This window comes from Leptonychotes weddellii, chromosome 11 (genome assembly GCF_054177405.1).
Source record: "Leptonychotes weddellii isolate Sample4059 chromosome 11, ASM5417740v2, whole genome shotgun sequence".
NCBI classification, from domain to species: domain Eukaryota; kingdom Metazoa; phylum Chordata; class Mammalia; order Carnivora; family Phocidae; genus Leptonychotes; species Leptonychotes weddellii.
In genome coordinates this window covers 47,672,985-47,685,023 of record NC_138379.1, presented here as the reverse complement: position 1 = coordinate 47,685,023, position 12,039 = coordinate 47,672,985, and the positions used below count along the sequence as shown (strand labels likewise).

At 39.3% G+C, this 12,039-nt stretch overlaps 1 protein-coding gene and 1 pseudogene across 9 annotated transcripts in view; both read right to left on the bottom strand.

The window, feature by feature from the left end:
* Window positions 1-12,039, bottom strand: part of PAAF1 (proteasomal ATPase associated factor 1) — a 43,666-nt gene that overhangs the window by 19,623 nt on the left and 12,004 nt on the right. For all 9 annotated transcript variants that reach the window (XR_014138735.1, XR_014138737.1, XR_014138736.1 and 6 more), the window contains 2 exons: window positions 2,289-2,387; window positions 1,499-1,649 (listed from right to left, as the gene is read on the bottom strand). Coding sequence is in view for 6 of the 9 variants with exons in the window: in XM_081798809.1 (XP_081654935.1) it covers window positions 1,499-1,649; window positions 2,289-2,387 (250 nt within the window). In the remaining 3 variants the exon portion in view is untranslated. The remainder of the gene's footprint in view (window positions 1-1,498; window positions 1,650-2,288; window positions 2,388-12,039) is intronic.
* LOC145716215 (TP53-regulated inhibitor of apoptosis 1 pseudogene) lies at window positions 6,505-8,995 on the bottom strand (annotated as a pseudogene).

Here is a 12,039-nt window from a genome sequence, read left to right as displayed (position 1 = left end):
CCTGACAGACATTAGCCTGGATCTGACTTCATGTCATTTCTCCCACAGTTTGTCACTTCTATTCAACCTAATAAAATTCCTCCTCTCAAAAAAAAAAAAGAAAAAAGAAAAGTCAAGAGTTGTTATATCTAGAGGATCTAGAGAAGCTCCCACCCCACCCTGGGACGTTCTCGTAAGGCCGAAGAATGAATAAAGATTCAATCGGATTGACAAACATTATGTACTTCACTCTAAGCTAAGTGATGCACGTGTATTCTTAGGAAGAAATAAAGAACACTGGACGACTTAGTTTTCACATGGTGGGCATACTGCAGTCGCCCAAAGGAATTACTAAGTTGAGTGTGCGTTGACATTGAATATGCATTTTGTTAAGCTCACAGTCATGTCTTGTTCCACTGGAAAACTTCCCTGTGCCTCACAAATTCAGGATGGCCAGATGTGAGGTGAGTACCTCAGGGTTCCTTTAGACCCGTTTGGCTCCTGGACTCCCCCTCTATGCAGGCCACTTTGACTCCTTAGACCAGTCAGTTCTTCAGGCTAAATGTGAGGAAGGCTCCAAATATCTTTTCTATTCCTTCTCAATGCACCTGTGTACTGACAGTCTTAGAAATAACCTTGCTAAGGTTAACATGTATTTGCTAGATGATCTGTATGTAACCTAACAAATCATTATAAAGAAATATTAAAACTTAAAACTCAACCACGCAAGTTATTTATAATATAGTCAGGTACACAAAGCAAAAGACTAGTTTAAATACCTTAAGTATAGGGCAATACATAATTAATTCTCAAATGAGTGGCATAGATGATGTGTACTATGATTCCAAAGGAGGGAACAAGGTAAGGAATTATTTGGGGATATTAATGCTTTTTCAAAAATATCCAAACTTGTAAAATAAGAGTAACATTTATCACCTTTTTAACATTCCGATTAAGGTTAAAACATCTCTAAATTATAATTTTTTTCCCACAAACCAACCAGTTACAAAGGGAAAATGTTCTCATTCTGTCTCTATAACCTGTTATCAACTGGCTATATGGCTAATCCATTTTAAAATCTGAACTGTGACTTAAATCCGTAAGAACTGACAGTCAGTAGTACCAAGCTTCATCTTTGATATCTAGTGATGCAGCCATTTGCCACCCAGCTTTTACTATCACTTCAAAGGACTAATAATGAGAAAATGTTGGGACACATTTCTCTCTCTCCTAGCACACAAGCAGATAGAACACTGGACGACTTAGTTTTCTGGGGAAGGATTTTTTTTTTCACTTATCAACTGTGGAAAACAACTATCTGTGTATAGCAGTTAGTTCTAGATAGCAATAACAAGACTCAGTGTCAAAGGAATTTCTAATCCTTGAGGAAACAGCTCATTTAAATGGTCAGTTAGAGGAATTATTTGTGTTTTTGTAGATAACTAGCTTCTGTTTCTACCTTTTTGATTTGTCTCTGGGGATCATTAGAGAAGCCTTTTGGAGAAATCATCCTTCATACCTCCTTTGTGACCTTTGAATGTCACCACACAGCTAGCATCTTCAGCTGACCAGATCTTCAGCTGGGCATCCATTCCCCCACTCAGAACCACAAGGCCTGATGGGAAAAACCTGCAACAATTCACATCAAACACATGTCCTTCCAATACTCTCTGGAAAAACAAAAGAAAATTCCATGCTAGTTCTCTTGTCCATCCCCTGATATTCTCTTACCTGTCATATCTTTGGTCCCTTAAATATCTACATGCTAGGTTTTAAAACTATGGAGGTCCAAAAGGATCTCTTTAGCTCATCTGTATACCAGGTAGTGTTCTAAGAGCTACTTACTCCCTTTTGTGTAGCTCTGGCTACAGATGTTATGGATTTGAACTCCAAGGTTCTCACAGCCTCCTTAAGTCTAGTACTACATATAAGGAGCTAAGGAGGCTTGAGGACTCTTTTACTCACCTCTTCTTAAAATCCTCTGTGTAAGTTGGAGGGGCTCAGCCATATAATCAGTACAATAGCCTACCTAATCTGTTAGCTGATCACTGAAGGCAGTTCATACCAAGAGACCACCCACTTAGACATTCACTGGCCTGGTTTCTCCACTGTTTCAGCCCCAATCTGTTCCGGCAAATCACCAAGATTGAGGATGGTTCTGAGATTAACAAATGGGAGAACAAAGATCAATTGAAGTGTGGTGGTCCTATAAATTTAGAATGCACCACTCTTCTTTCTGTGACCCAGTCTAAGGCTTCCCAGACCACCCTTCATGTATAAGACCCTAAAAGCAAATCCAAAGCCTTTACTCTGAGCTCGCCACTGGAAGCCTGCCAGATCTTCATGCTTCCATCAGTACTAGAAGACACACCAAGGCCGCCTCCACTGGAAATGTCCAGGCATGTTATCTGTTCAAAAGACAAAATAACTGCTGTTATAAATAATGAAATGCTCTTTTTTCCCTGAAATATGTTAAAGATCTCCCCTGTTTCACACTCCTCCAAGACTTCTTCAAGCCTATGCTTCCCAGCACCAAGGACATGTGTTTTCACCTGAAGATTGAGGTGTCATCACCTATCTCCTAACAAGGCTAGCGCCAACATCTTTTATTTCTCAAAACAAAAAGATGTTCTTGTAATAAACTATAGTCTCCGGCTTCAACTATAAAGTTTTTACTATCCCCGTATCATTTCCATCTTTTGCTATTTTTTTAAATTCTTTTTTAAGATTTTATTTATTTGACACAGAGAGAGAGAGAGAGAGCACAAGCAGGGGGAGCAGCAAGCAGAGGGAGAGGGAGAAGTAGGCTCCCGGCGGTGGAGCAGGGAGCCCGATGTGGGGCTCGATCCCAGGACCCTGGGATCATAACCTGAGCCGAAGGCAGACACTTAACCGACTGAGGGACCCAGGCACCCCTCTTTTGATATTTTAAAACAAGAGACAGTCAACTAAAATGCACCAGAAGGATTCAAGGAAAAGCAAAGATGTTTCCAATTTACTACTTCACATTCCCTCTATAAAATCCTAATTGTGTGTATGTGTGTATTTTAGAATAAGTAACAAAAAATTCTGATTAATTTATGCAGTTTCAACATTAGCAATCACTTCATGCATAAGCAACGATCATACACATGCATACATACATACCCTTTTTATTAAAAAACACCCAGCTGCAAATATTCCAGAAATGGAGGACTGAGATACATAATCCCAGACATATTCCCGGCAACTAAGGGAAAAGTAGGGTAGGCTTTAATTATCCAATCTTCCATTTTTCTTTTTTCTATGCCAGTTGAACCATAATGAGTAAGTTCAGCAAGAACTAAAGGGACATATCTGTCACCTCTAATAACTTCTACGACTATTTCTTCCTTATTTTGGTTCCTCAGAATAAAAGTACTATCTTTTTTTTTTTAAGATTTATTTATTTATTTTAGAAAGAGAGCACTCGCGTGCGCAGGGGAAGAGGCAGAGAGAGAGAAAATCCTCATGCAGACTCCCTGCTGAGCGTGGAGCCTGATGTGAGCTTGATCTCACGACCTGAGCCATAACCAAGAGTCGGATGTTTAGGCAACTGAACCACCCAGGTGTCCCAGAAAAGAAGTACTATTAACTTAATTGTGGATTCTTTAATTTTAAGGATTATGACAAAAATTAACCTTTATATCATGTTTTGGCATTTAGAAACCATTTCCAAATAACATTATATCATTTGATTTTCATAATAATCCCATTCTGCTCCTAGCTTCCCACTGCTGGGTATTGGTGACTCGGAGGTAAATCTGACATAGCCCTGCCTTCACATTCTTAGTACAGGAGTACCCATCTCTCAGATCTTTCTTCTCCAAACTACTGCTACTATCCTTAAACCGGCCTTAAGCCTGAATACTAGCATCATCAATTAACTTTTCAATTCTATGTCTGGCTCCCCAACTACATGACAAGCTCTGTAAGTGTCAGGACAATGTCCTGCACTTTTTTTTTTTTTGAAAGATTTTATTTTTAAGTAATCTCTACACCCAACACAGGGCTCAAACTTACAACCCCAAGATCAAGAGCCGCATGCTCTACCGACTAAGCCAGCCATGTGCCCCTGTCCAGCACTTTCTTAACACAACCACAGGCTACGTACATAGTAACTACTCCACAAATAACAAACAATAGCAGTTTGGTAATAAGAATGAAGTACCTTAACAACACTAGGTAGGTGAGTAAAGCCATCTGACCCATATCAATAAGAGCAACTACTGTCCTCATTTGCAGGACCCCAGAAACAACACATTTAAACACTCTCCTACTCACGCTGAAGTAGTTTTAATCCCTAAAGCAACAGAGCTCAACCTCTTTCCTGACGCAGGTGCTATCTACTCAACTGCCAGCTAGGCATCTACCTTTGGCTTTATAGTGGTCACCTCAAACTTACCATGTTCAAAACACAACTCTCATTTCCCCCAGCTTCACACCAATACAACTACTTGACCTCAATCAGTAAATGGCAACATAATTTATCCACTTCTTTGAAAATTCTGGAATGATCCCAACTCATTTTCTCTCACCTTTCACATCCAAGTCATTAGCAAATCCTGTCTGGTCCCACAACCCAAGAATGTAGGTGCTACACAACAGTTTTATTCATTGCTATAGTCCCAGTGCCCAGAGTACCTGGATTATAGTAGGTGATTAATAAATGGATAGGTCTACCTAATAATGAACTCAAATAAGAGAAAATGAGAATAAGAAATAGAAAAGGGGCACAATTAGGGCACCTGGGTGGCTCAGTCGGTTAAGCATCTGCCTTTGGCTCAGGTCATGATCCCAGGGTCTGGGGATAGAGTCCTGTGTCAGGCTCCCTGCTCAGCAGGGAGTCTGCTTCTCCCTCTGCCCCTCCTACCTGCTTACGCTCTCTCTTGCTCTATCTCTCAAATAAATAAAATCCTTTTAAAAAGGGCACAATTAATAATTTTTTTTAAATGACCTACTTCTCTCAACTATACTCAAATAAAAATAAGTAAATTTGGGGCACCTGACTGGCTCTGTTGATAGAGCATGTGACTCTTGATCTCAGGGCTGTGAGTTCAAGCTCCATGTTGGGCATAGAGCTTACTTTAAAAAAAAAAGTAAATTTAATTTAATTTAAAAATCTTGTATATGTATTATATACTGTATTCTTAAAATAAAGTAAGCTGGAGAAAAGAAAAAAAAATGACCTATTTCTCAAAAGGTTTTCCCAATTCTGCCAAAAAGTTTATCACTTCCTCCCTAGTAGTCTTCAGCACTATGTTCATATATTGTAGTGGTTGTCAACCAGGGGCAAATTAGCTCATCACATTTGGTGATGTCTGGAAACATGTTTAGTTGTCACAATTGGGGAACAGTCCCCTACAATAAAGAATTATCCAGCTCAAAATGTCAATAGCGCCATGGTTAAGAAATTTTGATGTATTCTATTGTATCCTCTCAGTTAATATATTGTCCCTGGAGGGGACAGAGATATTGTTACCTTAGCTGTTTTACATATCTTTGGAGTCCTAGTTCCTATATCTAAAAAATAATTAAATCTGAACTATGCAGTTCTTCCAAAGTGACAAAACACTGAAGAGTAGATTGTAGGCCATACCAGCTATCTCCTTTCTCCAAACTTTTAAAAAAGAAGAAAGGAAACTAACATTTATTGAATAGCTATTATATACCAGACATGTAACAGACACTACCCTCATATAATACCCTCAAAAATCTATTAAGATAGGGGCACCTGGGTGGCTGAGTCGTTAAGCGTCTGCCTTCAGCTCAGGTCATGATTTCAGGGTCCTGGGATTGAGCCCCGCATTGGGCTCTCTGCTCAGTGGAAAGCCTGCTTCTCCCTCTCCCACTCCCCCTGCTTGTGTTCCCTCTCTCGCTGTGTCTCTCTCTGTCAAATAAATAATAAAATCTTTTTTAAAAATCTATTAAGATAGGAATTATTTCTATTTTTCAGTTGAGAAATCTGAGGTTTAAGAAGTGATTAAGTAATATCCCCAAGGTGACACAACAGAGCCAGGATGCAAACCTAGGTCAGAATTTAAAGCTAAAGATCCATTTCTTAGTTCCAGCAAAAAAACAGATCAATGGGATTATCCTAATTATTGGATAAATATGACAATTCAAGAGAGCGAGATATGGATGGATTACTTTATAGTGCCTTGATATGCTAATCATTTCAAAAATAATTAAGTTACATCCCTACTTTAAACCAAGTAACAAAGTTTGAAATGTAGAAAAATAAAACATAAAAATTCAAAGAAAATACTATATTTATAATTTTATTTAACACATATCATGCTTACTATGTTTCAGATCAAATTCTGTTTCAATCCTTGTAACAACCCCATGAGATACTACTTTTACCCCTATTTTACAAATAAGAATCTGTGACATAGAGGGTAAGTACCTGGCCTAAGAGCACAGCAAGAGGCAGAACCGAAATTCAAATCCAAAGAGTCAAATCCAATGAGTCTATCACTAGAGTCTGTGCTCTTATCCATTATGCTGTGCACCTGGTGGCTCTTTCAGTTAAGTGACTCTTGATTTCGGCTCAGGCCATGATCTCAGGGTTCTGAGACTGAGCCCTCCATCAGGCTCCGTGCTGGGCGTGGAGCCTGCTTAAGATTCTCTCTCTCTCTCTCCCTCTACCCCTCCTCCACCCCTCTCCCTCCCTAAAAAAAAAAAAAAGTGAATATATATATATATAAAATCATGGACTACCCTAAGCAGGACCCCAAAAGTAGTTACCATAAAGGAATAAACCGATGGGCTTTATCATCTACAAATAGACCAAAATAACACCCATAATCTAGTGTATTGCTATGTTCTCTTCACCTGTCTGATCATACTCTTTTTTTCTTCTTCTTTTTCTTTCGTTTAAGTCTTTTTAAGTTTTCATAGTTACAGTTATATTCTATCCTTTCAATGTATTTAATTTTATTTTTGTATATATATGAGGGTTTGTTTTTTGGTTTTTTTTTTGAAACTAAATGTTACAATTTATTCCATCTTCATGATTATAGACATTACAGGGCAGGGTGGGTACACAAGGTATATAAAACAAACTCTTCTCCCATTTAACCAGATGCAGCATTTTGGCAGTTTTATGATAATACAGGTTGGCTTAATTAATTGACTTGGGCAGAAAGCTGGCAACAGCAAATGTTTGCAATTTAGGATTTTCCTCCATTGTTACTCCAAGGATCTTAATTCCTAAACTACACTATGAGCTCTGAAATGGTGTACAAAGCAACATTCAAGCTTTCACATATTAATCAGAATCTAACACCTCTTCTTAAGGTAGGGAATTCTTAAAGCTGTCTTCCTCTTGGCTAACCCAGTCCACCAACAATCTTAAAAATTATCATATAAAAATAAAACTGTTCTCCCAAGCATTGATTAAAACTGTTGTGCTGGGGTCTCTTTTCAGAGGCTTAGCTCCTTGAGAGAAAAGAGAGATCCTAACCAATTGCTTCCATGAATAATAACCCTAGTACAATGTACTCAACGTCCTTTGCAGCAAAACTCAAGAGGTCAGGCAACCTTGAACATTTTGACAAATTTATCAGTATTTACATATAAAGGATATTTAAATCTGATCCCAGACCAAGTATTACAACCATAATCCCAAGAAATCATTCAGTTTTAGCACATGGAGTTCCTGCAAGATGCCAGGGCAAGTGAAAAATCATCTCAAAGCAAAGAGTGATGCATCTTTTACAAGTGAGAGGAAATCAAGGAGGAAAGAAAACTCCTCCCTCCTAAACTTCTCATTAAATCAATGGTTCTTTTCACAGCCTTAATTGACGAAATCCAGTGTCCTCAATATCCTGATTGAAGGAGTTTATTTTCAAGGTGACTGTCAAGGTCAAGAAGAGCTCTCAAGCTTTTCTTTGACATGGCCCATGAATTCCAGTCCTTCAGTGGGAATCTCCTACTTTATTGCTTTCTGAACACACTGCTGACAGTGCTTAAAGAGGTCGGTGCACGGGACTGGGGAGCTGTCTGCCTTGAGGAACTTCTCCGCAAACCAACGACTGAAGCACTGGTCTTACTCGCGCTTCATGTCAGTGCACGCCTGCCCTATGCTATTCATGGCGGCGGCAGTTATGTTTTTCTTTCTTTACAATTTTGGGATGTAGTTTTTTCTAATAAACAGACCAAAATACACCCAGATTATAGCGTATTGCTCTGCTCTGTTCACCTGCCTGCTTACATTCCTTTTTTTTTTTTTTTTGGCTTTTAATTTTCATTTTTACAGTACATTCTAACCTTTCATTGTTTTTAATTTTATTTTTGTACATATATAAGTTTTTCTTTCTTTACAATTTTGGAATCTAGTTTTCTAACAAACAACCAAAATACACACAGGATCCAGTGCATTGCTCTATTTTGTTCACCTGTCTGATTATATTCTTTTCCCCGCCCCCCCCAGGTCTCTTCTGATTTGTTTAGTGTATATTTCTCTGGGGTCGCTGTTGCCATTTTAGTATTTTGTTCCCTCGTTCATCTATTCTTCTCTGAACAGAATGACAAGATGGAAAAATACCTCAAAAAAGAGACTAAGAGGCAATACTGACTGAAAGGGACCTAATGAGTATGGGTATAAGTAAGATGTCAGAGCTAGAGTTCAGAATAACGATTATAAAGATACTAGTTGGGCTTGTAAAAAGCATAGAAGACCCTAGAGAATCCCTTTCTGGAGAAATAAAAGAACTAAAATCTAATCAAGTTGAAATTAAAAAGGATATTAATGAGATGTAATCAAAAATGGAGGCTCTAACTGCTAGGATAAATGAGGCAGAAGAGAGAATCAGTGATGTAGAAGATAAAATGATGGAGAATAAAGAAGCTGAGAAAAAGAGAGATAAACAATTACTGGATCAGGGCACCTGGGTGGCTCAGTCGTTAAGCGTCTGCCTTCGGCTCAGGTCATGATCCCAGGGTCCTGGGATCGAGCCCCGCATCGGGCCCCCTGCTCCGCGGGAAGCCTGCTTCTCCCTCCCCCACTCCCCCTGCTTGTGTTCCCTCATCTTGCTGTGTCTCTCTCTGTCAAATAAATAAATAAAAATCTTAAAAAAAAAAAAAATTTATAAAAAAAAAAAAACAATTACTGGATCATGAGGAGAGATTTCAAGAGATAAGTGATACCATAAAGCAAAACAATATTAGAATAATTGGGAATCCCAGAAGAAGAGGAAAGAGAGAGAGACAGGGGCAGAAGGTATATTGAAGCATATTATAGCAGAGAACTTCCCCTAAACTTGGGAAGGAAACAGGCATTCAAGTCCAGGAGGCAAAGAGAACCCCCCTCTCAAAATCAGTAAAAATAGGTCAACACCCTGACATATGATAGTGAAACTTGCAAATCTAAGAGACAAAGAGAAAGTCTTGAAAGCTGCTCGGGGACAAAAGGTCTGTAACCGACAAGGGTAGAAACATTAGACTGGCAGCAGACCTATCCACAGAGACCTGGCAGACCAGAAAGGATTGGCATGATATATTCAGGGTGCTAAATGAGAAAAACGTGCAGCCAAGAATACTTTATCCAGCTAGGATGTCATTCAAAATAGAAGGAATGATAAAAAGCTTCCAGGACAAACAGAAACTAAAAGAATTTGTGATCACTAATCCACCCTTACAAGAAATATTAGAAGGAATCCTTTAAGCGAAGAGAGAGCTCAAAAGTAACATAGACCAGAAAGGAACAGAGACAACATACAAAAACAGTGACTTCACAGACACTTTACAATGGCACTAAATTCATTTCAATAGTTACTCTGAATATAAATGGGATAAATGCCCCAATCAAAAGACACAGGGTATCAGATTGGTAAAAAAGCAAGACCCATCGATATGCTATCTGCAAGAGACTCATTTTAGACCCCAAGACACTTCCAGATTGAAAGTGAGGAGGTGGGGGGACGCCTGGGTGGCTCTGTCGTTAAGTGTCTGCCTTCGGCTCAGGTCGTGATCCCAGGTTCCTGGGATCGAGCCCCACACTGGGCTCCCTGCTCAGCAGGAAGCCTGTTTCTCCCTCTCACACTCCCCTTGCTTGTGTTCCCTCTCTTGCTGTCTCTGTCAAACAAATAAATAAAATCTTAAAAAAAAAAAAAGAAAGAGAGGAAGTGAGGGAGTGGAAAACCATTTATCATTTTAATGGACATCAAAAGAAAGCTGGATGGCAATCCTTATATCAGACAAATTAGATTTTAAACCAAAGACTGTAATAAGATATGAGGAAGGAAACTATATCATAATTAAAGGGTCTATCCAACAAGAAGATCTAACAATTGTAAATATTTATCCCCCTAACATGGGTGCAGCCAATTACATAAACCAATTAATAACAAAATAAAAGTGGAGCGCCTGGGTGGCTCAGTCGTTAAGCGTCTACCTTTGGCTCAGGTCATGATCCCGGGGTCCTGGGATCGAGCCCCGCATCGGGCTCCCTGCTCCACGGGGAAGCCTGCTTCTCCCTCTCCCACTCCCCCTGCTTGTGTTCCCTCTCTCGCTGTCTCTCTCTCTGTCAAATAAATAAATAAAATCTTAAAAAAAAAAGTAACAAAATAAAAGTAACACATACATAATAATGCAATAATAGTAGGAGATAACACCCACTCACTGCAATGGACAGATCATCTAAGCAGAAGATCAACAAGGAAACAAGGGCTTTGAGGACACACTGGACTGGATAGACTTCACGGATATATTCAGAGCATTTCATCCTAAAGCAACAGAATACACATTCTTCTCTAGTACACATGGACATTCTCTAGAATAGATCACATATAGGTCACAAGTCAGGTCTCAACCAGTACTAAAAGATTGGGATCATTTCCTGCATATTTTCAGACCACCATGCTTTGAAACTACAACTCAATCACAAGAGGAAATTTGGAAAGAACTGAAATACACAGCAGCTAAAGAGCATCCTACTAAAGAATGAATGGGTCAGCCTGGAAATTAAAGAAGAATTAAAAAACTTCATGTAAACAAATGAAAATGAAAACACAACCAGGGCTCCTGGGTGGCTCAGTCAGTTAAGCATCTGCCTTTGGCTCAGGTCACAATCCCAGGGTCCTGGGATCGAGTCCCACGTCGGGCTCCCCGCTCAGCAGGGAGTCTACTTCTCCCTCTGCCTCTGCCTGCCGCTCTGCCTACTTGTACTCTATCTCTCTCTCAAATAAATAAAATCTTTAAAAAACAAAAAAAACCACACAACTGTTCAAAACCTCTGGGATGCAGCAAAGGTGGTCCTAAGAGGGAAGTATATAGCAATACAAGCCTTTCTCAAGAAACAAGAAAGGTCTCGAATATAGAACCTAACCTTACACCTAAAGGAGCTGGAGAAAAAACAGCAAGTAAAACCTAAATCCAGCAGGAGAAGAGAATCAATAAAGATCAGAGCAGAAATCAATGAAATAGAAACCAAAAGAACAGTAGAACAGATCAAGGAAACTAGGAACTGGTTCTTTGAAAGAATTAATAAGATTGATAAACCCCTGGCCAGACTTAATCAAAAAGAAAAGAGAAAGGACCCAAATAAATAAAATCATGAGTGAAAGAGGAGAGATCACAATGAACACTGAAGAAATACAATTAAAAGAACATATAAAAAGCAAGTATATGCCAACAAATTAGGCAATCTGGAAGAAATGGATGCATTCTTAGAGACGTAAAGTACCAAAACTGAAAGAGGAAGAAACAGAAAACCTGAACAGGCCCATAACCAGCAAGGAAATTGATGCAGTCATCAAAAATCTCCCCACAAACAAAAGTCTAGGGCCAGATGGCTTCCCAGGGGAATTCTATCAAACATTTAAAGAAGAAATAATACCGGGCGCCTGGGTGGCTCAGTCGTTAAGCGTCTGCCTTCGGCTCAGGTCATGATCCTGGAGTCCCAGGATCGAGTCCCGCATCGGGCTCCCTGCTCGGCAGGGAGTCTGCTTCTCCCTCTGACCCTCCCCGCTCTCATGCTCTCTCTCTCTCATTCTCTCTCTCAAATAAATAAATAAAATCTTTAAAAAAAAAAAAAAA